The 25,088-nt window shown below is 44.9% G+C and overlaps 1 protein-coding gene across 11 annotated transcripts in view; it reads left to right on the top strand.

Annotated features, from left to right (window-relative positions):
* Window positions 1-25,088, top strand: part of DLG4 (discs large MAGUK scaffold protein 4) — a 236,365-nt gene that overhangs the window by 135,886 nt on the left and 75,391 nt on the right. For 5 of the 11 annotated variants that reach the window (XM_067469689.1, XM_067469688.1, XM_060779889.2 and 2 more), the window contains one exon: window positions 22,216-22,380. The exons of 2 other annotated variants lie outside the window; for them this stretch is intronic. In XM_067469689.1, the coding sequence (XP_067325790.1) occupies window positions 22,216-22,380 (165 nt within the window). The remainder of the gene's footprint in view (window positions 1-22,215; window positions 22,381-25,088) is intronic. 4 more of the 11 variants (XM_067469691.1, XM_067469690.1, XM_060779895.2 and 1 more) reach the window with 1 other exon arrangement.

The following is a 25,088-nucleotide window of genomic DNA, read 5'->3' as shown; positions in this document are numbered from 1 at the left end:
CCTTTTGTCCCTGGAAAAGTGATTATTATTATTATTATTATTATTATTATTAAAGGTAAAGGTTTTCCCTTGACATTAAGTCCCAGAGAGTAGGATTATAAGAATACATCATTACCTTTTGTCCCTGGAAAGGTGATTAATAATAATAATAATAATAATAATAATAATAATAAAGGTAAAGGTTTCCCCTTGACCCAAAGGGCCTCCCAGGTGATCCAGGTAGGGCAGGTGGGCCTCAAGGGAAGCTCCACCTGCTCTCAGGGTTAGGCAGGGACAGGTAGGAAGGCCCCGGGAAGGTCAGGGAGTAGGATTATAAGAATACATCATTACCTTTTGTCCCTGGAAATGTGATTATTATTATTATTATTATTATTAAAGGTAAAGGTTTCCCGTTGACATTAAGTCTCAGATGGTATGTTTATAATAATACAATATTATGAGTTGTTGTATGTTTTTCCGGGCTATATGGCCATGTTCTGGAGGCAATTTTTCTCCTGACATTTCGCCTGCATCTATGGCAAGCATCCTCGGAGGTAATGAGGTAATCTATCTATCTATGTATCTATCTATCCATCTTTCTATCTATCTTTCTATCTATCTTTATCTTTCTTTCTTTCTTTTGATCTATCCATCTATCCATCTATCTATCTATCTTTCGTTCTATCTATCTATCTATCTATCCATCCATCTTTCTATCTATCTATCCATCCATCCATCCATCCATCAATCCTCCTTCCTTCCATCCATCCATCCATCCATCTATCCATCACGCTCTCTCTCTATCCATCTCTCTCTCTCTCTCTCTCTCTATCTGGAGGGCTCCTCTGGGGTCTCTTCCATGATGGACCTCACTACCTCTGAGGATGCTTGCCATAGATGCAGGCGAAACGTCAGGAGAAAAATTGCCTCCAGAACATGGCCATATAGCTCGGAAAAACCTACAACAACCCATGGATTCCGGCCATGAAAGCCTTCGACAATACATCAATACATCATTATCTTTTGTCCCTGGAAAGGTGATTAATAATAATAATAATAATAATAGTATGTTTATAATAATACATACACCCCCCAGGTCCACCTTTTGACTCTGGAAAGGTGATTAATAATAATAATGATAATAATGATAAAGGTAAAGGTTTCCCCTTGACCAAAAGGGCCTCCCAGGTGAGCCAGGTAGGGCAGGTGGGCCTCAAGGGAAGCTCCGCCTGCTCTCAGGGTTAGGCAGGGACAGGTAGGAAAGCCCTGGGAAGGTCAGAGAGTAGGATTATAATAATATATCATTATCTTTTGTCCCTAGAAAGGTGACTAATAATAATAATAGTAATAATAATAAAGGTAAAGGTTTCCCCTTGACCAAAAGGGCCTCCCAGGTGAGCCAGGTAGGGCAGGTGGGCCTCAAGGGAAGCTCCGCCTGCTCTCAGGGTGAGGCAGGGACAGGTAGGAAGGCCCCGGTAAGGTCAGAGTAGGATTATAAGAATACATCATTACCTCTTGTCCCTGGACAGGTGATTGTTATTATTATTGTTATTAATAATAATAAAGGTAAAGGTTTCCCATTGACATTAAGTCTCAGATAGTATATTTATAATAATACATCATTAACTTTTGTCCCTGGAAAGGTGATTAATAATAATAATAATAATAAAGGTAAAGGTTTCCCCTTGACCCAAAGGGCCTCCCAGGTGAGCCAGGTAGGACAGGTGGGCCTCAAGGGAAGCTCCGCCTGCTCTCAGGGTTAGGCAGGGACAGGTAGGAAGGCCCTGCCTGGGAAGGTCAGGGAGTAGGATTATAATAATACATCATTACCTCTTGTCCCTGGAAAGGTGATTATTATTATTATTATTATTATTATTATTATTATTAAAGGTAAAGGTTTCCCCTTGACATTAAGTCCCAGAGAGTAAGATTATAATTATACATCATATCTCTTGTCCCTGGAAAGATGATAATGATGATGATGATGATGATGATTATTATTATTATTATTATTAAAGGTAAAGGTTTCCTCTTGACATTAAGTCTCAGAGAGTGGGATTATAATAATACATCATTACCTTTTGTCCCTGGAAAGGTGATTATTATTAGGTTCTTGTGGGGTTTTTCGGGCTATATGGCCATGTTCTGGAGGCATTTTCTCCTGACGTTTCGCCTGCATCCTGCGTCAGGAGAAAATGCCTCTAGAACAGTGGTTCTCAACCTGGGGTCCCCAGATCTTTTTGGCCTACAATTCCCAGAAATCCCTAACAGCTGGTAAACTGGCTGGGATTTCTGGGAGTTGTAGGCCAAAAACATCTGGGGACCCAAGGTTGAGAAGCACTGCTCTAGAACATGGCCATATAGCCCGAAAACCCCCACAAGAACCTAGTGATTCCAGCCATGAAAGCCTTCGACAATACAGTGATTATTATTACTATTAATAATAATAATAATAATAATAATAATAATAATAATAAAGGTAAAAGTTTCCCCTTGACATTAAGTCTGAAAGAGTAAGATTATAATAATACATCATTACATTTTGCCCCTGGAAAGGTGATTATTATTATTATTATTATTATTATTATTATTATTATTAGAAACACAACAAGGTGAGTCCACAGCAAACAAGATCACTCTGCTGGCTGTTGAATTGGATCACTCGTTGGACACTTCCCATTATCGGCAAATAATGTGTGCAGATCCCAGTAGTGTGGCCTTTTGCAGCTGACAGGTGGTGATTTTATCAGTGCTGATTGTGTTTAAGTGTAGGCCATGGTCTTGAGGCACTGCACCCAGTGTGCCGATCACCACTGGGACCCCCTTGACTGGTTTGTGCCAGAGTCTTTGCAGTTCGATCTTTAAATTCTCATATCATGTCAGCTTTTCCAGTTGTTTCCCTTCAATCCTGCTGTCGCCTGGGATTGCAACATCAACAATCCACACGATGGTGAGGTCAGGAGTATTGTGCTCCAAAACTTTGTCTGTCTTAATTCGGAAGTCCCAGCGGAGTTTGATGTGTTCATTTTCTGTAACTCTTTCCGGCTTGTGATCCCACCAGTTCTTTGTCGCAGGCAGATGGTATTTGTGGCACAAGTTTCAATGAATCATCTGAGCAACGGTGTTGTGCCTCTGCTTGGAGTCTGTCTGTGCGATCTTCTTGCAGCAGCTGAGGATATTATCATTATCATTATCATTATTATTATTATTATACAATATGATATTATACAATATTATAATATGATATTATTATAATAATTTTATGATTATTGTGATTATTATCATTATAGTAAAGGTTTCCCTTGACATTAAATCCATTCATGTCCGACTGGTGGGTGGTGCTTATCTCCATTTCTAAGCTGAAGAGCCGGCGTTGTCCATAGATACCTCCAAGGTCTTGTGGCCACCGGCAGGACTGCACGGAGCGCATTACCTTTCATCCCTGGAAAGATTATTATTCATATTATTAAAGGAAAAGGTTGTCCCGTGACGTGAAGTCTAGTTGAGTCTGACTTTGAGACTCTGGTGCTCATCTCCATTTCTAAGCCGAAGAGCTGGCGTTGTCCGTAGACACCTCCAAGGTCATGTGGCCACTGGCAGGACTGCATGGAGTGCCGTTACCTTCCCACCAGGGCAGTACCTGTCTATCTACTCACATTTGCATGTTTTTGAACTGCTAGGTTGGCAGAAGCTGGGGCTAAGAGAGGGAGCTCACCCCGCTCCCCAGATTAGAACCGGTGACCTTTCGGTGAGCAGGTTCAGCAACTCAGCAGTTTAACTCACTGCACTACTGCTCTGCTGGAGCAGTATCTATTGATGTACTAACATTTGCATGTGTTCGAACTGCTAGGTTGGCAGAAGCTGGGGCTAACAGAGGGAGCTCACCCTGCTCCCCAGATTCAAATTGTGACCTTTCGGTGAGCAAGTTCAGCAGCTCAGCAGTTTAACCCACTGCACCACTGCTCTGCTGGAGCAGTATCTATTGATCTACTGACATTTGCATGTTTTCAAACTGCTAGGTTGGCAGAAGCTGGGGCTAACAGAGGGAGCTCACTCCGCTCCCCAGATTAGAACCGGTGACCATTCAGTGAGCACGTTCAGCAGCTCAGCAGTTTAACTCACTGCACCACTGCTCTGCTGGAGCAGTATCTATTGATCTACTCACATTTGCATGTTTTCGAACTGCTGGGTTGGCAGAAGCTGGGGCTAACAGCAGGAGCTCACCCCGCTCCCCGGATTCAAACTGACAATCCACTGTGCCACCGGGGGCTCCTAATAATAATAATAATAATAATAATAATAAGGCTGATTCCCATTGGGGTAGATGTACCTCACTCTGTACACAAGCTGGCAGAGCCAAAACCAGTCAGTTACTAGTTATGCTGCCATATTGTATAACTTTGCATGTCTTAACTTTCTTATGAGTGGGGTCAGAATGTACAAGAGATGATGCAGATACATGATGCAGATTGTTATGGGAGTTTAGTGTCAAGAGCTGCAAGCCACTTCTGGTGTGAGAGAATTGACAGTCTGCAAGGGGGATGCCTGGATGTGCAACCATCCTATGGGAGGCTTCTCTCATGTTCTGCATGAAAAGCTGGAGCTGACAGACAGGGGCTCACCTCTCTCCCTGGATTCAAACCACCAACCTTTCAGTCAGCAGTCCTTCCGACACAAGGGTTTTACCCATTGCGCCACCGAGGGCTCTAGCCCTGATTTTTTATGGGAGTTTAGTTTCAGGAGCTGCAAGTCGCTTCTGGTGAGAGAGAATTGGCCGTCTGCAAGGACGTTGCCCATGGGATGCCTGGATGTGTAACCATCTTATGGGAGGTTTCTCTCATGACCCCACATGAGAAGCTGGGGCTGACAGGCGGGAGCTCACCCCTCTCCCTGGACTCAAACCCATTGTGCCACTGGAGGCTCTAGCCCTGATTGTTATGGGAGTTTAGTCAGGAGTTGCAAGTCGCTTCTGGTGAGAGAGAATTGGCAGTCTGCAAGGACGTTGCCCATGGGATGCCTGGATGTGTAACCATCTTATGAGAGGTTTCTCTCATGACCCCACATGAGAAGCTGGGGCTGACAGGCGGGAGCTCACCCCTCTCTCCGGACTCAAACCCATTGTGCCACTGGAGGCTCTAGCCCTGATTGTTATGGGAGTTTAGTGTCAGGAGTTGCAAGTCGCTTCTGGTGAGAGAGAATTGGCCGTCTGCAAGGACGTTGCCCATGGGATGCCTGGATGTGTAACCATCTTATGGGAGGCTTCTGTCATGGCCCCACATGAGAAGCTGGAGCTGACAGGCAGAAGCTCACCCCTCTCCCCGAACTCAAATGGCTAACCTTTCGGTCAGCAGTCCTGCCAGCACAAGGGTTTCACCCATTGTGCCACCGAGGACTCTAGCCTTGATTGTTATGGGAGTTTCGTGTCAGGAGTTGCAAGTCGCTTCTGGTGTGAGAGAATTGGCCATCTGCAAGGACATTTCGCCTGCATCTGTGGCAAGCATCCTCAGAGGTGTGAGGTCTGTTGCAACTAGGAAAATTGGGTTTAATTTTCCTAGTTCCAACAGACCTCACACCTCTGAGGATGCTTGGCATAGATGCAGGTGAAACGTCAGGAGAGAATGCTTCCAGAACATGGCCATATAACCTAAAAAACCTACAACAAGCCATTATTATTATTATTATTAGGACTAGGTAGAGCAGGTAAACTAAGTGAAATAAGTTCTGGCTGGTCTCAGGGCCCTGGGAGGTTTGGGGATTAATATTATAATGCAGTCTTACCCTTTTATCTCCAGGAAGAGGATTATTATTATTATTATTATTATTATTATTAGATATACAACAAGATTGATACACAGCAAACAAGGTTACTCTGCTGGCTGTTGGATTGGATCACACATCGGACACTTCCCAAGTGTCTAGGACTGTGTGATGTATTGGTGAATAATGTGTGCAGATCCCAGTAAGGTGGCCTTTTGCAGCTGGCAGGTGGTAATTTTGTCAGCGCTGATTGTGCTTAAGTGCAGGCCAAGGTCTTGAGGCACTGCACCCAGTGTGCCCATCACCACTGGGACCCCCTTGACTGGATTGTGCCAGAGTCTTTGCAGTTCGATCTTTAAATCCCCGTTATCGTGTCAGCTTTTAGAGTTGTTTCTCTTGACGATCCATACTTTGTTTTTTAACACAATTGTGAGGTCAGGAGTCTTGTGGTCCAAAACTCTGTCTGTCTGAATCCGGAAGTCCCAGAGGAGTTTGAAATGTTCATTTTCTGTAACTTTTTCTGGCTTGTGATCCCACCAGTTCTTTGTCGCAGGCAGATAGTATTTGTGGCACAAGTTCCAATGAATCTATTGCTGCTATTATTATTATTGGGTTGTTGTAGGTTTTTTCGGGCTATATGGCCATGGTCTAGAGGCATTTTCTCCTGACGTTTTGCCTGCATCTATGACAAGCATCCTCAGAGGTAGTGAGGTGATGCTTGCCATAGATGCAGGCGAAACGTCAGGAGAGAATGCCTCTAGACCATGGCCATATAGCCCGAAAAAACCTACAACAACCCAGTGATTCCGGCCACGAAAGCCTTCGACAATAGATTATTATTATTATTATTATTATTATTATAAACACAACAAGATGAGTCCACAGCAGACACTCTGCTAGCTGCTGAATATTATAATAATAATAATTATTATTATTATTATTATCGACAATACATTATTATCGACAATACATTATTATTATTATCAACAATACATTATTTATTATTATTATTATTATTATTATTATTATTATTTGATATACAACAAGATTGATACACAGCAAACAAGGTTACTCTGCTGGCTGTTCGATTGGATCATACATCGGACACTTCCCAAGTTTCTAGGACTACGTAATGTATCGGCAGATAATGCATGCAGATACCAGTAGGGTGAACTTTTGCAGCTGACAGGTGGTGATTTTGTCAGCGCCGATTGTGCTTAAGTGCAGGCCAAGGTCTTGAGGCAGTGTACCCAGTGTGCCAATCACCACTGGGACCCCCTTGACAGGCTTGTTCTTTGTCACAGGTAGATAGTATTTGTGGCACAAGTTCCAATGAATCTGTTGCTGCTATTATTATTATTATTATTATTATTATTATTATTATTATTAGATATACAACAAGATTGATACACAGCAAACAAGGTCGCTCTGTTGGCTGTTGTATTAGATCACACGTCGGACAGTTCCCAAGTTTCTAGGACTGTGTGATGTATTGGTGAATAATGCAAGCAGATCCCAGTAGTGTGGCCTTTTGCAGCTGACAGGTGGTGTTTTTGTCAGTGCTGATTGTGTTTAAGTGCAGGCCAAGGTCTTTAGGCACTGCGCCCAGAGTGCTCATCACCACTGGGACCACCTGCTGTATCTGGCCTTACCTATGACCTAATCAGGGAAGAACTGGCTGGTCTTGAGCCTGGGAGGACAGGACACCATTGTCTGCAGAGATGGAGAAAGAGGTGGTGGGAGCCAACAGAGCTCATCCTGGCTTGAGAAGTGAGGAAGGGCCCCCCTAGGTGGGCCAGGTGAGCCAGGTGCAGGTGAGCCAGGTGTGGGTAAAATCAGTGAGGGTCTCACGGCTGGGGGAAAGGCATGGGGTCCTCAAGGATTAAGCCACTGGAGAAGGTGAGCCAGCTGTTAGGGGTCCCAACCCCCAGGTTAAGAAACGCTGCATTAGAGTGTCTATACAAGGTGTGAGCAAACTTGGGCCTTCCAGGTGTTTTGGACTTCAACTCCCATAATTCCTAACAGTCTTCCAGCTGTTAGGAATTATGGGAGTTGAAGTCCAAAACACCTGGAGGGCCTAGGTTGACCCATGCCTGTTTAGAATTGATGAGTTGAAAGGGAACCCTAGAGGTCATCTAGACCAATCTACGACCCCATAGCAGAACAAATTGAAGTCCAAAACACATAGAGGGCCGAAGTTTGCCCATGCTTGCTTTGGTGGTTGGACTAGATGGTCTTTGTGGCTCCTTTGAACCCAAGCAACCCAAGTGAAATCCTGGACATCTCTGCGAGACAGCTTTGTGGCTTCCCTAAAGTACAAGTCCCAGGATTCCATTTGATGTTGCCATGACAGCTAATGTGGAATCGGAGCGCTATAACAGTGTAATGTGGACATTGGAAAAAAAGATTCCACTGAAATGTTCGGAAGGAAGGAAAGAAGCAAAGTTCAAAAGCAGGACTTGGGCTGAACACTGTGATGTGATTCATGTTGTATGTTGATTTATGGCGACCCCATGAATTTCCACAGTGTTCTCTTAGGCCAGTTGCTTCCTCTGAAATATTGAAGTATGCGCAATGGAGGATAATGAACCTTTCATGTTTTGAGGCCTTCAAAGTGGAGGTTGGATGGGCATCTCTTGGGACTGCTTTCGTTGTGTGTTCCTGCTTGGACTAGATGGCCTTTGGGGTCCCTTCCAAGTCTGTGCCCAGCGGCAAAGGACAGCTGCCTTGTCTATGGAGTGAGATCTTTCATTCTTCACTGGTGTGGTTCCTCTCCATCAGTTTGTGTCTTTCCTAATGCAAAGAGGATGGCTTTAGTTTCGGAAAAGTTAAGTTACTTTTAGGGCAAATAAAATGCCCCACATTCCCCAGGCCAGCCTTTGAAAAAAACCAGAAAGTTTTGCTCCGATGTTACCCATTAGCTATGACGGAAGACACAAACAAAGCAGCCTCAACAGATGGCCATTCAACCTCTGCTTGCAAAACTCCACCATTTTTCAAGGCAGTATATTCCAAACATTCACACCTAGCTCCAGCAGACAAGAGTCCTTTGTCCCACTCTGGTCTTTCCACAGATATATAAACCCATTTTCCTAGTTCCAACAGACCTTACTACCTTTGAGGATGCTTGCCATAAATGCAGGCGAAATGGCAGGAGAGAATGCCTCTAGAACATGGCCATATAGCCCAAAAAAACCTACAGCAACCCAGTATATTCCATTGTTTGGAAGTTCAGGAAGTTCTTCCTAATGTTTAGGTGGAATCCTCTTTTCACTGATGGAAGCAGCAACCTTCTTCAAGCCTCCACTAGTTATTTGTTATGTACACAATTCAGATTTCTAACTGTATATGTTATATTGTATATGTTATAAGCTTCCCTTCTGCTGACTTGGAGACTAAGACGCGGAACAATGGCTTCAAACTACAAGAAAGGAGATTCCATCTGAACATGAGGAAGAACTTCCTGACTGTGAGAGCTGTTCAGCAGTGGAACTCTCTGCCCCGGAGTGTGGTGGAGGCTCCTTCTTTGGAAGCTTTTAAACAGAGGTTGGATGGCCATCTGTCGGGGGTGCTTTGAATGCAATTTTCCTGCTTCTTGGCAGAATGGGGTTGGACTGGATGGCCCAGGTGGTCTCTTCCAACCTAATGATTCTATTGGCATGCAGTTTTCCTTATCTCTTTGTTGTGGGAGGGGCTGCAGACCATGTGACCAGATCTGGGACTATACAGGACTCAGACTCCATTTTAGAAAGGCAGAAGCCATTAGGCTTTTGATGTAGAGACTTCAGTAGAGGCAGACTTTATTAGAGGCTCGATTAGACTCTCAAAACAGAGAGATGCTTAGACTTTGGACTGTTACGATCATAAGAAAGCTGCCCTGTGTTATCTGCACAAACTACTTCAAATCCTATCAAGGGTCTGGAGAACAAGCCCTATGAGGAGCGGCTTAAGGAGCTGGGAGCTGGGCATGTTTAGCCTAAAGAAGAGAAGGCTGAGAGGAGATATGATAGCCATGTATACAGATGTGAGAGGAAGCCACAGGGAGGAGGGAGCAAGCTTGTTTTCTGCTTCCCTGGAGACTAGGACGCAATGGAACAATGGCTTCAAACTACAAGAGAGGAGATTCCATCTGAACACAAGGAAGAACTTCCTGACTGTGAGAGCCGTTCAGCAGTGGAACTCTCTGCCTTGGAGTGTGGTGGAAACTTCTTCTTTGGAGGCTTTTAAACAGAGGCTGGATGGCCATCTGTCGGGGGTGCTTTGAGTGCGATATTCCTGCTTTTTGGCAGGATGAGGTTGGACTGGAAGGCCCATGAGATCTCTTCCAACTCTTTGATTCTATGATTCTATCTGTAACTGGACTGATAAGAAGTGTACCTGTATGCTGAATCCATGAAGTTTGTGAGTAAACCAACTATATTACTTTTAAAGAAGTCTACTTATTTTTGGTCTCTTGAGAGCATGATTTAAACCCAGAGGTTTTAAGGGAGAGTACATGTTTTTGGCCAACTGAAACTCTGCTATATGTGTACATGGATGTATGTATATGTGTGTGTGTGTGCTGGCCCTAACAGTTCAAAGAGATATCTAGATATATCAGTCTAACAGTCGAGAAACCGAATTGCCTTGCATGAATGCTGGTGGATATTTACCACTAAGGAGAAGGTTGGCTCAAGCAAGTTTTTAACTCATCTCGGGGTTTTCTGATTTTCCCAAAATAGTGAATGCCATTTTCCAAAAGGTTATGGAGATTTCCATTTCCCAAAAGGTTATGGTATCATTTTTTCCATATCTAGGTATATCAGTCTAACAGTTGAGAAACTTAATTGCCTTGCATGAATGCTGTTGGATGTTTACCACTAAGGAGAAGGTTGGCTCAAGCGAGTTTTTAACTCATCTCAGGGTTTCCTGATTTTACCAAAATAGTGAATGCCATTTTCCAAAAGGTTATGGCAATTTCCATTTCCCAAAAGGTTATGGTATCATTTTTTCCATATCTAGGTATACCAGTCTAACAGCCGAAAAACCTAATTGCCTTGCATAAATGCTCATGGATTTACCACTAAGGAGAAGGCTGGCTCAAGCGAGTTTTTAACTCATCTCAGGCTTTCCTGATTTTACCAAAATAGTGAATGCCATTTTCCAAAAAGTTATGGAGATTTCCATTTCCCAAAAGGTTATGGTATCATTTTTTCCATTTCTAGGTATATCAGTCTAACAGTTGAGAAACTTAATTGCCTTGCATGAATGCTGTTGGATGTTTACCACTAAGGAGAAGGTTGGCTCAAGCGAGTTTTTAAACTCTTCTCAGGATTTCCTGATTTTACCAAAATAGTGAATGCCATTTTCCAAAAGGTTATGGCAATTTCCATTTCCCAAAAGGTTATGGTATCATTTTTTCCATATCTAGGTATACCAGTCTAACAGCCAAGAAACCTAATTGCCTTGCATGAATGCTGGTGGATATTTACCACTAAGGAGAAGGTTGGCTCAAGCGAGTTTTTAAACTCTTCTCAGGATTTCCTGATTTTACCAAAATAGTGAATGCCATTTTCCAAAAGGTTATGGAGATTTCCATTTCCCAAAAGGTTATGGTATCATTTTTTCCAAAATTCCCACCATTTGAACCCATGGCTCCATTGTGTCCTAGTCTGTAGAGCAGCCAGAAACTCAAATGTGATCTGATTTGCAATATTCAAAGACACCAAGATCCTTTTAAACGTGGACTGTTTCCAAGCCAGGTATCAGTCATCCTAGATCCATATTGCGAAGAAGGCCAATTTGTTGCTTCGGAGAGTAGGACACAGTGGAGCCATGGGTTCAAATGGCAGGAAAAGGGATTCCACCTTAAAGATTAGGACAAACACCAGCAGTGGAATCTACTACCTGGGAGTGCAGTGGCCATCTGTCAGGAGGGCTTTGATGGTGTGCTTCTGCCAGGCAGGAAAAGCACAATCAAAGCCTCTTCCCGGAGAGATGGCCACCCAGCCCTAAATCAGAAATGATTTGAAGGTATTTATTATTACCCCCAAATGTAGCAGAGCATCCAAAATACTAACAAGATACTTATTGTTGAGCAATTAGCTCACAGCAAGCAGAGCATGAAGTACCTACCGTGTGATGCAGTTGTCAAGAATTAAGAGCTTAGGCAAGCAAAGATGCCGAGTCCCATCTTATAAAATCACAAAAATGTTTATTTGAAGGTGTTTATTAACACCCCAAAATATAGCAGAGCATCCAAAATACAAACAGGATACCTATAGTTGAGCTTATTTACTTAGCTGATTGCTCAACCCTTGAGCGCTCCAGCTGGAGGTCAGCTGGGACCAGCAGTGCTGTAGAATTTGAAGAGTCACGAATTGTCTGAGTAGGATTGTCTTCCAAGATTGGTGTACTGGCGGTGAGTCCGTAGGTGACTGCGGAGCCCTATTCTTGATCTGCATCTTCTCCCACAGTGAGGATATTGGTTTCCAGGTAGGAGGCAGTCCTGGTTGCGCCTTCCTCTTCTCTCTTCCGCTCTACATTTGGGCCGCTTCAAATTCTACAGCACTGCTGGTCACAGCTGACCTCCAGCTGGAGCACTCAAGGGTTGAGCAATCAGCTCACAGCAAGCTGAGCGTGTCCGTTCTGCACAACCAACCAATGGTGGTCGTGTATTGACCTCAAGGGTTCCCTTTTAACTCATCAATTCTAAACCAGTCATAGGCAGATTTGGGCCCTCCAGGTGTTTTGGACTCCAACTCCCACAATTCCTAACAGCCACTAAGAATGTAAGAATCATAAGTAGTAGAAAAGTATCCGTTCTGCACAATCAACCTATGGTGATTGCGTATTGGACTAGATGACCTCTAGAGTTCCCTTTCAACTCATCAGGCATGGGCAAACTTGGGCCCTCCTGGTGTTTTGGACTCCAACTCCCATAATTCCTAATAGCTACTAAGAATGTAAGAATCAGAAGTAAAGGCTTGCAGTAGAAAAGTATCCGTTCTGCACAACCAACCAATGGTGGTCGCATATTGGACTAGATGACCCCAAGGGTTCCCTTTCAACTCATCCTTAACTAGGCATGGGCAAACTTGGGCTCTCCGGATGTTTTGGATTCCAACTCCCACAATTCCTAACAGCTACTAAGAATGTAAGAATCAGAAGTAAAGGCTTGCAGTAGAAAAGTATCCATTCTGGTGGTTGCGCATTGGACTAGATGACCGTAGGGTTCTCTTTCAACTCATTTTAAACCAGGCATGGGCAAACTTGGGCCCTCTGGGTGTTTTGGACTCCAACTCCCACAATTCCTAACAGCTACTAATAATGTAAGAATCAGAAGTAAAGGCTTGCAGTAGAAAAGTATCCATTCTGCACAACCAACCTGTGGTGGTTGCATATTGGACTAGATGACCTCTAGGGTTCCCTTTCAGCTCATCAATTCTAAACCAGGCATGGGCAAAGTTGGGCCCTCCAGGTGTTTTAGACTCCAACTCCCACAATTCCTAACAGCCACTAAGAATGTAAGAATGAGAAGTAAGGTTCGCAGTAGAAAAGTATCCGTTCTGCACAACCAACCTATGGTGGTCGCATATTGGATTAGATGACCTCTAGGGTTTCCTTCCAACTCCTCAATTCTAAACCAGGTATGGGCAAGCTTGGGCCCTCTGGGTGTTTTGGACTCCAACTCCCACAATTCCTAACAGAATGTAAGAATCAGAAGTAAAGGTTCGCAGTAGAAAAGTATCCATTCTGCACAACCAACCTATGGCGGTCGCATATTGGACTAGATGACCTCAAGTGTTCCCTTTCAATTCATCAATTCTAAACCAGGCATGGGCAAACTTGGACCCTTCGGGTGTTTTGGACTCCAGCTCCCACAATTCCTAACAGCCTAGCAAACTTGGGCCCTCCGGGTGTTTTGGACTCCAGCTCCCACAATTCCTAACAGCCTAGCAAACTTGGGCCCTCCGGGTGTTTTGGACTCCAACTCCCACAATTCCTAACAGCCTAGCAAACTTGGGCCCTCCGGGTGTTTTGGACTCCAGCTCCCACAATTCCTAACAGCCTAGCAAACTTGGGCCCTCCGGGCGTTTTGGACTCCAGCTCCCACAATTCCTAACAGCCTAGCAAACTTGGGCCCTCCGGGCGTTTTGGACTCCAGCTCCCACAATTCCTAACAGCCTAGCAAACTTGGACCCTCCGGGTGTTTTGGACTCCAACTCCCACAATTCCTAACAGCCTAGCAAACTTGGACCCTCCGGGTGTTTTGGACTCCAGCTCCCACAATTCCTAACAGCCTAGCAAACTTGGACCCTCCGGGCGTTTTGAACTCCAGCTCCCACAATTCCTAACAGCCTAGAAAACTTGGACCTTTCGGGTGTTTTGGACTCCAACTCCCACGATTCCTAACAGCCTAGCAAACTTGGACCCTCCGGGCGTTTTGGACTCCAACTCCCACAATTCCTAACAGCCTAGCAAACTTGGACCCTCCTGGTGTTTTGGACTCCAGCTCCCACAATTCCTAACAGCCTAGCAACCTTGGACCCTCCGGGTGTTTTGGACTCCAGCTCCCACAATTCCTAACAGCCTAGCAACCTTGGACCCTCCGGGTGTTTTGGACTCCAGCTCCCACAATTCCTAACAGCCTAGCAAACTTGGACCCTCCAGGTGTTTTGGACTCCAACTCCCACAATTCCTAACAGCCTACCGGCTGTTAGGAATTGTGGGAGTTGGAGTCCAAAACACCCGGAGGGCCCAAGTTTGCCCATGCCTGGTCTAGATGCCACTTCTCTTCCAAATCTGCGATTCTGTGCTGCCTCTGAGTTAGGTAGAGTCTCCATCCCTAGAGATTTTTAAGCAGTGGCTGGATGGCTATCTGTTGGGAGGGCTTTGATTGTGTCTTCCATGGCAGGCTGGAGTTGAACTGAATAGCACTTCTTTTTCCAAAGCACAAGAACAGCTTTAGGAGGAGGAAAGTGTACGAAGCAAGCAGGGAAGAGGATTGGCGCGTGTGTTTTTTTTCTTTCTCTGAGCGGCCTTTAATCTTTGCCAGAAGTCCCAGCCGGGGCTTGTGAACCTGGGATTATGCTCTTTAATCTCCTGGCAAGAAGAAGACGACAGAGGTGGTGGTGGAGGAGGAGGGTTGTAATAATGCAGAGCGAAGCCAAAAGCAAAGGCGGGGATGGGAAGGCAAGGAATGAACACAAAAAGAGCAAGGGACATATAGAAACAGACCTATGGTGAATGGGGATTGTGCAAATCTCCATCCTTGGTTCCTGACACCATCCTCAATGCTCCATTAAGTCTTTTCCAATGTCGTACACAGCCTCCATTGCCTTTTCCTTCTATCTATCCTCCTTGGCTTCCATCTTATGGGTTGTTGTGAGTTTTCTGGGCTGCCTGGACATATTCCAGAAGCATTCTCTCCTGACATTTCTCCCCCATCTATGGCAGGCATCTTCAGAGGTTGTGAGGTCTGTTGGAAACTAAGAAAATGGGGTTTATATATCTGTGGATATATAAACTGGGGAAAGTGGAAGGCAAAAGGAAGAGGGGCCAACCAAGGACAAGATGGATGGATGGCATCCTTGAAGTGACTGGACTGACCTTGAAGGAGCTGGGGGTGGTGACGGCCGACAGGGAGCTCTGGCGTGGACTGGTCCATGAAGTCACGAAGAGTCGGAGATGACTGAACGAATGAACAACAACATATCTGTGGAATCATCTCCAGGGTGGGAGAAAGAACTTTTGTCGAAGGCTTTCATGGCCGGAATCACTGGGTTGTTGTAGTATTTTTTCGAGTTGTATGGCCATAGTTTAGAGGCATTCTCTCCTGACGTTTTGCCTGCATCTATGGCAAGCATCCTCAGAGGTAGTGAGGTCTGTTGGAACTAGGAAAAAGGGTTTATATATCTGTGGAATGACCAGGGTGGGACAAAGGACTCTTGTCTCTTGGAGCTAGGTGTGAATGTTTCAACCGACCACCTTAATTAGCATATAATAGCCTGACAGTGCCTGGAGCAAACCTTTGTTGAGAGGTGATTAGATGTCCTTGTTTGTTTCCTCTCTGTTGTTGTGCTGTTGCAATTTTAGAGTTTTTTTAATACTGGTAGCCAGATTTTGTTCATTTTCATGGTTTCCTCCTTTCTGTTGAAATTGTCCACATGCTTGTGTATTTCAATGGCTTCTCTGTGTAGTCTGACATGGTGGTTGTATGCTAATCAAAGTGGTCAGCTGAAACATTCACACCTAGCTCCAGCAGACAAGAGTCCTTTGTCCCACCCTGGTCATTCCACAGATATATAAACCCATTTTCCTACTTCCAACAGACCTCATTACCTCTGAGGATGCTTGCCATAGATGCAGGCGAAACGTCAGGAGAGAATGACTCTAGACCGTGGCCATACAGCCCCCAAAAAACCCCTACAACAACCCAGAAAGAACTTTTGTTTGCTTGAGGCAAGTGTAAATGTTGCAATTGGCCACCTTGATTAGTATTTAATGTCCCTGCAGCTTCAAAGCCTGGCTGATTGCTGCCTGGTGGAATCCTTTGCTTAGAGGTGTTAACTGGTCCTGCTTGATTCTTGTCTGGAATTCCCCTGATTTTTGAGTGTTTATTGTGGGAGCTGGAGTCCAAAGCATCCGGAGGGCTCAAGTTTGGCCATGCCTGGTCTAGATGCCACTTCTCTTCCAAATCTGTGATTCTGTGCTGCCTCTGAGTTAGGTAGAGTCTCCGTCCCTAGAGGTTTTTAAGCAGAGGCTGGATGGCCATCTGTCGGGAGGGCTTTGATTGTGTCTTCCATGGCAGACTTGGGTTGAACTGAATAGCTGGATGGCCATCTGTCGGAGGGCTTTAATTGTGTCTTCCATGGCAGACTTGGGTTGAACTGAATAGCTGAATGGCCATCTGTTGGGAGGGCTTTGATTGTGTCTTCCATGGCAGACTGGGGTTGGACTGAATAGCTGTGGAACTGTGGAATAATGTCCAGGGTAGGAGAAAGAACTCTTGTCTGCTTGAGCGGCCTTGAAGAGAATTCCAGACAGGAAACAACCAGGGCCAGCTAACACCTCTCAAGAAAGGATTCTCCCAGGCAGGAAGCAGCCAGGCTTTAAAGCTGCAAGACCATTAAATGCTAATCAAGGTGGCCAATTGCAACATATGGCCATGCTCCAGAATCATTCTCTCCTGACATTTCACCTGCATCTATGTGAGGCATCCTCAGAGGTGGCGCAGTGGGTTCAACCCCTGTGCCGGCAGGACCGACAGGTCGCAGGTTCGAATCTGGGGAGAAGTGGATGAGCTCCCTCTATCAGTTCCAGCTCCTCATGCGGGGACATGAGAGAAGCCTCCCACAAGGATGATAAAAACATCAAATCATCCATGCGTCCCCTGAGCAACGTCCTTGCAGATGGTCAATTCTCTCACACCAGAAGCGTCTTGCAGTTTCTCAAGTCGCTCCTGACACGACAAAAAATCCTCAGAAGTTGTGAGACCTCACAACCTTTGAGGATTTTTTGTTGTTTTGGAATTGAGGCAAGTGGGGTTTTGTTGGAATTGAGGCAAGTGGGGTTTATACATCTGTGGAACGTCCAGGGTGGGAGAAAGAACTCTTGTCTGTTGAAGCCAGTGTTAGTGTTGCAATTGGCCCACTTGATTAGCATTGTGTGATCTTTCAGCTTCAAAGCCTGGCTGCTTCCTGCCTGGGCGAATCTTTTGTTGGGAGGTGCTCGCTGGCCCTCGTTTTGTGCCTCCCAACAAAGGATTCCCCCAGGCAGGAAGCAGACAGGCTTTGCAGCTGCAAGACTATTCAATGCTAATCCAGGTGGCCAATTGCAACATTCACACCTGCCTCCAACTGACAAGTGTTCTTTCTCCCACCTTGGACATTCCACAGATATATATTCCATAGCTATATACATGATCCCCATAGGGTTTTGAGGCCGAAACAAATAATATCTTCAAGGATTGCTTTCCAGTTTGAGAATGGTCAACTTTTCCCATTGCACCAAGATTTTTTTCTGTTGTTGTTGTTGGGAACTTTTCAAGCCAACACAGCTTTTGGTGACTTATCTGCTAGGCTTTTCTTGCAGTTCGACCCCACTTAAATTACCATGGCTTAATGCTGTGGCATCCTGGGAGGTGATATTTGCATGCTTTGGCAGAGGAAGCTCAAGACCTTGGGAAACTACAACTCCCAGGGTGCCATTGCCTTAATGGCAGTTGAATTGGTGTCGAACTGCATCCATTCCTCTGTGCAGATGCACCCAAAACCATTATGTTCATGGCTGCTTGTGTCCAATGGCATCAATTCTCCAACAAGGCATTAAGGAGGAATCTCAGAGCGAGAGAGCTGCCTTGAAAAGTGTATATTGTGTGTGCGTGTTTGTGCATCCGCATATTCTTCAGTTGTTAAGACTTGGCATTTTTAAAAATTGAATGGCATCTTCTTAGATGAAGGGTTAGAAGGCAGGATCATCAAGTTTGCAGATGACACCAAATTGGGAGGGATAGCCAATACTCCAGAGGACAGGAGCAGGATTCAAAACGATCTTGACAGATTAGAGAGATGATGGGCCAAAGCTAACAAAATGAAGTTCAACGGTGACAAATGCAAGATACTCCACTTTGGCAGGAAAAACGAAATGCAAAGAGACAGAATGGGGTCAATGCCTGGCTCGAGAGCAGTACGTGTGAAAAAGATCTTGGAGTCCTCGTGGACAACAAGTTAAACATGAGCCAACAATGTGATGTTGCGGCAAAAAAAGCCAATGGGATTTTGGCCTGCATCAATAGGAGCCTAGTGTCTCGATCTAGGGAAGTCATGCTCCCCATGCTCTATTCCGCTTTGGTTAGAACACTTTACATGGAATATTGTGTCCAATTCTGGGCACCACAACTCAAGAGAGAGATTGACACGCTGGAATGTGTCCAGAGGAGAGCGACTAAAATGATAAAAGGTCTGGAGAACAAGCCCTATGAGGAGCGGCTTAAGGAGCTGGGCATGTTTAGCTTGAAGAAGAGAAGGCTGAGAGGGGACATGATAGCCATGTATAAATATGTGAGAGGAAGCCACAGGGAGGAGGGAGCAAGCTTGTTTTCTGCTTCCTTGGAGACTAGGACGCGGAACAATTGCTACAAGAGAGGAGATTCCATCTGAACACGAGGAAGAACTTCCTGACTGTGAGAGCCGTTCAGCAGTGGAACTCTCTGCCCCGGAGTGTGGTGGAGGCTCCTTCTTTGGAAGCTTTTAAACAGAGCCTGGATGGCCATCTGTCAGGGTTGCTTTGAATGCAATTTTCCTGCTTCTTGGCAGAATGGGGTTGGACTGGATGGCCCAGGAGGTCTCTTCCAACTCTTTGATTCTATGATTCTATGATTCTATGATTCTATGCAACTGTAGTTCAGGGGGTAGGGTATCCTACTCCAATGATATCATCAGCGGATATGGTGACATCACCTCTTCCTTATGACATCACAAGGTATCAGGTTTTGGGTGTCATTCCCAAGTATTGGGTTTTGCTCCAAAACTGCAGGGCTTGGGGTTGGTTTCCATATTGCAGCCTTTTAGTGCTCATGCTCATACCCAAAGGAAATGGATCGTGGTTATTGATTTGATCATTGAAACAGGCATTTTGCACATGCTCAGAGGTACTCTTGGCCCTAGAGACAGTAAACAAGGACGATAATTTATTTATTTATTATTTATTTATTTAGCAGTTTTGTTTATTTATTTAGCACTTCTCACCTCCATCGAGGGACTCAGGCCGGTTTCCAACATCAATATTACAAGCAATCATCGTATTCCAAATTACAGTAAGGCATTAAAAGGCAAAATACGGTCATATAATTACAATGGTCAGTCGTCATCATAAAATCATTGTTCGTCGACATCCACCCGTATCACAGGATTTTGACTCATTCTTCGAATTCCAGTTTTCAGAGCCAAGTTTTCACCTGTTTTCTGAACGTCAAGATAGAAAGGGCAGTTCTGATCCCCAGTGGAAGGGAGTTCCAGAGTCGAGGGGCCACCACCGAGAAGGCCCTGTCCCTTGTCCCCACCAGACGCACTTGTGAGGCCAGTGGGACCGAGAGCAGGGCCCCTCCAGATGATCTTAGCAATCTTGATGGTTCATAGGGGAAAATCCGTTCGGACAGGTAAACTGGGCCGGAGTCGTTTAGGGCTTTATAGGTCAACACCAGCACTTTGAATTGTGTTCGGAAGCTAACTGGCAGCCAGTGGAGCTGGTGCAACAGAGGAGTGGTGTGCTCCCTGTACCCCGCTCTTGTTAGTAGTCTGGCTGCTGCACATTGGAGTAGTTGAAGCTTCCCGGCAGTCTTCAGAGGCAACCCCACGTAGAGAGAATGAACTGGGGAGAGCATTTGAATGAGTTATAGGATGCGGGTTGCATTTTATATCTCAGTGTTATGAACTGTAGAGCCACTATCTATCTATCTATATGAGAGATAATAATATCTCTCTCATATAGATAGATAGATAGATAGAAATGTAATGTTCGTTTTTGGGATTAATATAACTCAAAAACCACTGGACAATTTGGACACAAGACACCTCTCAGGCCAACGAGTGACCATCACTCATAAAAATACACACACACACACACACACACAAACCCAGTGGAACAGACTTAACAACCCAAAAAATACACCATATATACATATAATAATAATAATAATAATAATAATAATAATACTTTATTTATACCCCGCTACCATCTCCCAAGGGACTCGGTGCGGCTTGCATGAGGCCGAGCCCACAATACATCAATACATGCAATAACAACCACAATACAATATACATATATGCTCATATACTTATACACATGCCACCACATTCATACGCACACACACACACATATATATGCACAAGCACACACAGTTATACATATATACATACACTCTGAGTCCCCTTCGGGGTGAGATGGGTGGCATATAAATGTAAATAAATAAATAAATATGTGTACACATGCACACATACATACACATATACATATACACATGCACACACCTATACATATATACAAACATGCACACATATATACACACAAATATGCAAATAGAGAAGCACACACATATACACCATATGCATACACACACATAAACACACAAATATATGCACATATACACATTCGTATATACACCCGCATATACAGTATATATGCAAACACACATATATACACATATATAGAAATATATACACACACACAAGCACATAGATACACACACAAAACACATATACACAGACTGGGCCATAGCAATGCGTGGCAGGGGATGGCTAGTATAGATATATAGATATATCTATATAAATAAAAATGTAATGTTAATTTGTGGGATTAACATAACTCAAAAACCACTGGACGAATTGACACCAAATTTGGACACAATACACCTATCAGGCCAACGAGTGACCATCACTCATAAAAACACTGAAAAACACAGCGGAAGAGACTTAAAAAGCCAAAAAATCAAAAAATACTTTACAACACATGCACAAAACCACATATATATATATGCAAACAGACATGTACATATATATACACACAGAACACATATACACAGAATGGGCCACAGCAATGCGTGGCAGGGGACGGCTAGTATAGATATATAGATATAGGTCAACCTCAGGTGGAAGCATACCATGAAGTTTTGCTGTAGAACCTTAAAAAATTTATAGAGAGAGAAGACATGTTTTTTTTCAGATGTGGGTAAGTATAATCTCAGTTACGGAAAAGAATGTTATTGTGGTTATAGCTAACTACAGATATATTATTTTTAATAATAATATATTGGGTTCCTGCTGAGGTGCTGCACCCAGGTGGTCATATTGGCATCGACCTGCTTTGAGTCTCCTTTGTGGAGAGAGAAAGCGGGGTGTAAACAAACATAACACAACAACAACAACAACCACTCTCTAGGACGGTGTCACCCTCTGCACCCCATTAGTGGCATTTCCCTTTTGTAGAGGGTTCTGCAAAGGAAGAGAGGTCTAGAAATTGTAATGTCAGTCCATTTGGGATCTTATAAGTACCCTCCATACCAGGCATGGGCCAACTTTGGCCCTCCAGGTGTTTTGGATTTCAACTCCCACAATTCCTAACAGCCTACGGCTGTTAGGAATTGTGGGAGTTGAAGTCCAAAACACCTGGAGGGCAAAGTTTGCCCATAGGCGCCAGAATCCTGTTCTATTTCGAATGCTAAGCAGGGCCGGCCCTGGCTCACGTTTGGATGGGAGACCGCCCACCCATAAATATCAGGTGCTGCATATATTTCAGAGGAAGGGATGGCCCCAAACCCACCTCTTGCCTTAAAAAAAGGCCTCCTCATTGAGCCAGGCCTCAACAGCAGGGCTTCCCATAGACAAGGCTCGGGTGCGAGTCCTGCCCCTTGCCTGCCCCACCCTAAACCCTTGCCCACTCCCCACCCCCACCCCCCACGTCCCACTCTTGACCCTCCTCTGCACTTCTCTTCCCTTTCAGAAATATCGTTACCAAGATGAAGACAGCCCCCCGCTGGAGCACAGCCCTGCCCACCTCCCCAACCAGGTAAAGGCCCCCGAGCTGGTCCACGTGGCGGAGAAGAACTTGTCCCAGATCGAGAGCGTCCACGGCTACGTGTCTCACTCCCACATCTCCCCCATGAAGGTAGGAAGGGGGGGCGCGGGTGCCCCGGCCAGAGAGGGACACCGTCCTGCCTTCGCCGCCACCGCCGCCGCCGCACCTGGCCCCCTTCGCCCACCCGCCCCTCCCGCCCCTCCTGCCACACCCACCTCACCGTGCAAACCTCGCACGTGCGTGCGCGTCAGTCTCAGGTGTGCGAGTGTGTCTGCAGGTGCGTTTCTGTGCGTCTTCCCATACGTTTGACATCCAGAAAGAACCTGTGGAGCGTGTGGAGTCGTTCGTTGTGCGTGCAAACGTCGCCGTGCAAACCTCGCACGTGTGTGTGCATCAATCTCAGGTGTGCAAGAGTGTTAAGAGGTGTGTTTCTGTCTGTTTAACATCCAGAGAGCATCTTCAGAGCATTATGTGTGTAGAGTTGTGCATGCAAATGTTCCCTGTGCAAACCTCGCACGTGTGTGTGCATCAGTCTCAATTGTGCAAGAGTGTTAACAAGTGCATTCCTGTCTGGTTGACAGGAAAATTTTATGTGCAAAGTTGTGCCTACAAAGATTCCTTGTGCAAATCTAGCACGTGCGTGCATCTCTCCAATGTGCCTGTTTCCTTCTCAGGGATGTGAATGTCAGAAGGGTTGTGTGTTTTTTCCTGAGTGTGGGATCCTTCGTTGTACATGCCAAGTCTGCCCGTGACACCATGCAAATCCCACATTTGTGTCTCGGGTGTGTGTGGATGTTGAGAGGTATGTGTCCACTTTCTTGGACATATGCATTTGCCATCTGGAGACCCCCTTTGGAGCTCATGGCCCTCGTTGTGTGAGCATGTGGTGTCTTTCGTTGTGCGTAGGCTCATGCAATCCTCGCACTGCGTGTGCATCTGTCTCCGATCTTTGAGTTTCCATCTCACAGGTGTGTGAATGTCAACAAGTGTTTTTGTTTGCTTGCACGTGTGTGGTTGCCATCTGGAGAGGACCTTTGGAGTGCAGGGCCCTGATTGTGTAACTGTGTGGGGTCATTCATTGTGCATAGGCTCATGCATACCTCGTATGTGCATGTGCATCCCTCTCTCCAGTGTGCCTGTTCCCATCTCAGGTGTGCTAATGTCAATAGGTATGTGTGGGTTCTTGCATAAAGGATCGTTTGATGTGCATGCAAAGGCTCCTGGCGACCTGTGAAAACCTTGTACATGTAAATAGTGTGTGGTGTCAATAGGTGCATATGCACATGTACATTCGCTGTCCAGAAAGCACCTGCAATGGCCTGTGAAACCCTTGCCTGTGCATCTCTGTCTCCAGTGTGCCTGTTTCCATATCAGGTATGTGAATGTCAGCAAGCATGGATGCGTGTATTTTCTGTGCACCATCTGGAGAGCATTTTTAGAGTGCATTCCCTTCATTGTGCAAGATTGTAGGATCATTCATTGTGCATGCAAATGCTCCTTGTGCAAGCTTCGCACATGCGTGTGCATCTCTCTGGCATGTCTCAGATATGTAGAAGCCAAGAGGTGTGTGCACCATCTGGAGAGTACCTTTGGAGTTCATGGCCCTCGTTGGATAAGCGTGTGTGACCATTTGTTGTGGGTGCAAAGGCTGTCTGTGACAAGTGTGTGTTTCCCTCTCTTCTTGTGTATCCAGGGGTTGTTGTTATAGCTCTGTGTGTGCACAGTGTGTCTTAGAGCATGGTGTAGTTTTGGGTTTTTGCACTTTTGTTACTACCTTTTTATGTGCAGTTTTTGGATAGTGAATCCCATACTAGTTCTTAGCAAAGAGACTTTCACCGTGCATACCTTTCTGATATTATTTTTTTAGTATGCACATCATTTTAACAAGGCTGCAGGTGCATTATAATAGTTCAAGACTCCTCCAAGGTTGACAAGCTGTCATAAGGAAATTGCAAGATGAAGAAGCCTGTTCAGAAATGTCAGCAGTACGAGACATATGTGTGAGAGATCTGTGTATGAGAGCATGTGGGTGTGCAAAGGAGTGAGTGCATGAGATAGCACCCTCGTGGTATTTCACAGTGCCTTCAGGGTGTGCGTTACGGCATCTCTGTGTATCATTGGTGTGCACCAGTACATGTATCTATGGTGAATGTGCCATTTCTCCCCATTTCTGTGTATGTAAATGGCCTGTTAGGGATCTACATGTGTTTGTAATGATGCACACATACACATACTCCTACTCTGCACACGTGTGTGCATAAGTAACAACATGCTGGGGGGAATTCTTCCCCTCCAAATTGTATAGAGAATTTGCCTCCGTAGTTTGTGCAAAATTTGATTGTCAACATGGCTTTCCCCTTTTCTGACATGGGTCAATCAGTGTTTGCACAAGCGTTTGTACAAGACACGATTCCATTTCCTCCTCCCACAACAAAAACTATCAAATCTGAAAGAACCGTTGCTATAACAATTTTGGAAAGAGGCCTTTTTGGAAAATTTGAAGCAAAGGAACCGTGCAAAGCCAACAGTGCAAAAAGGAATAGTGCGAGATTGGCCATGCAAATAGAAATAGTGAGGATTCAACCAAGCAAATACGAATAGCACAAGATCAGCAAGGCACAAAGCAATAGTGCAAGATCAACAGGGGAAAAAGTATAGTGCAAAGTCAACCATGCAAAAGGAATAGTGCAAAGGGAATAGTGCAAGATCAACTGTGCAAAAAAGTGCAAGATGACTGGGTGACAGGAATAGTGCATGATCACTAATAAAAGAAATGGAGAATAGTGCAAGATTAATAG

Source organism: Anolis sagrei, chromosome 6 (genome assembly GCF_037176765.1).
Source record: "Anolis sagrei isolate rAnoSag1 chromosome 6, rAnoSag1.mat, whole genome shotgun sequence".
Classification (NCBI taxonomy): domain Eukaryota; kingdom Metazoa; phylum Chordata; class Lepidosauria; order Squamata; family Dactyloidae; genus Anolis; species Anolis sagrei.
Note: the sequence above shows the minus strand (reverse complement) of the source record. Positions and strands in the feature narration are given on the sequence as shown.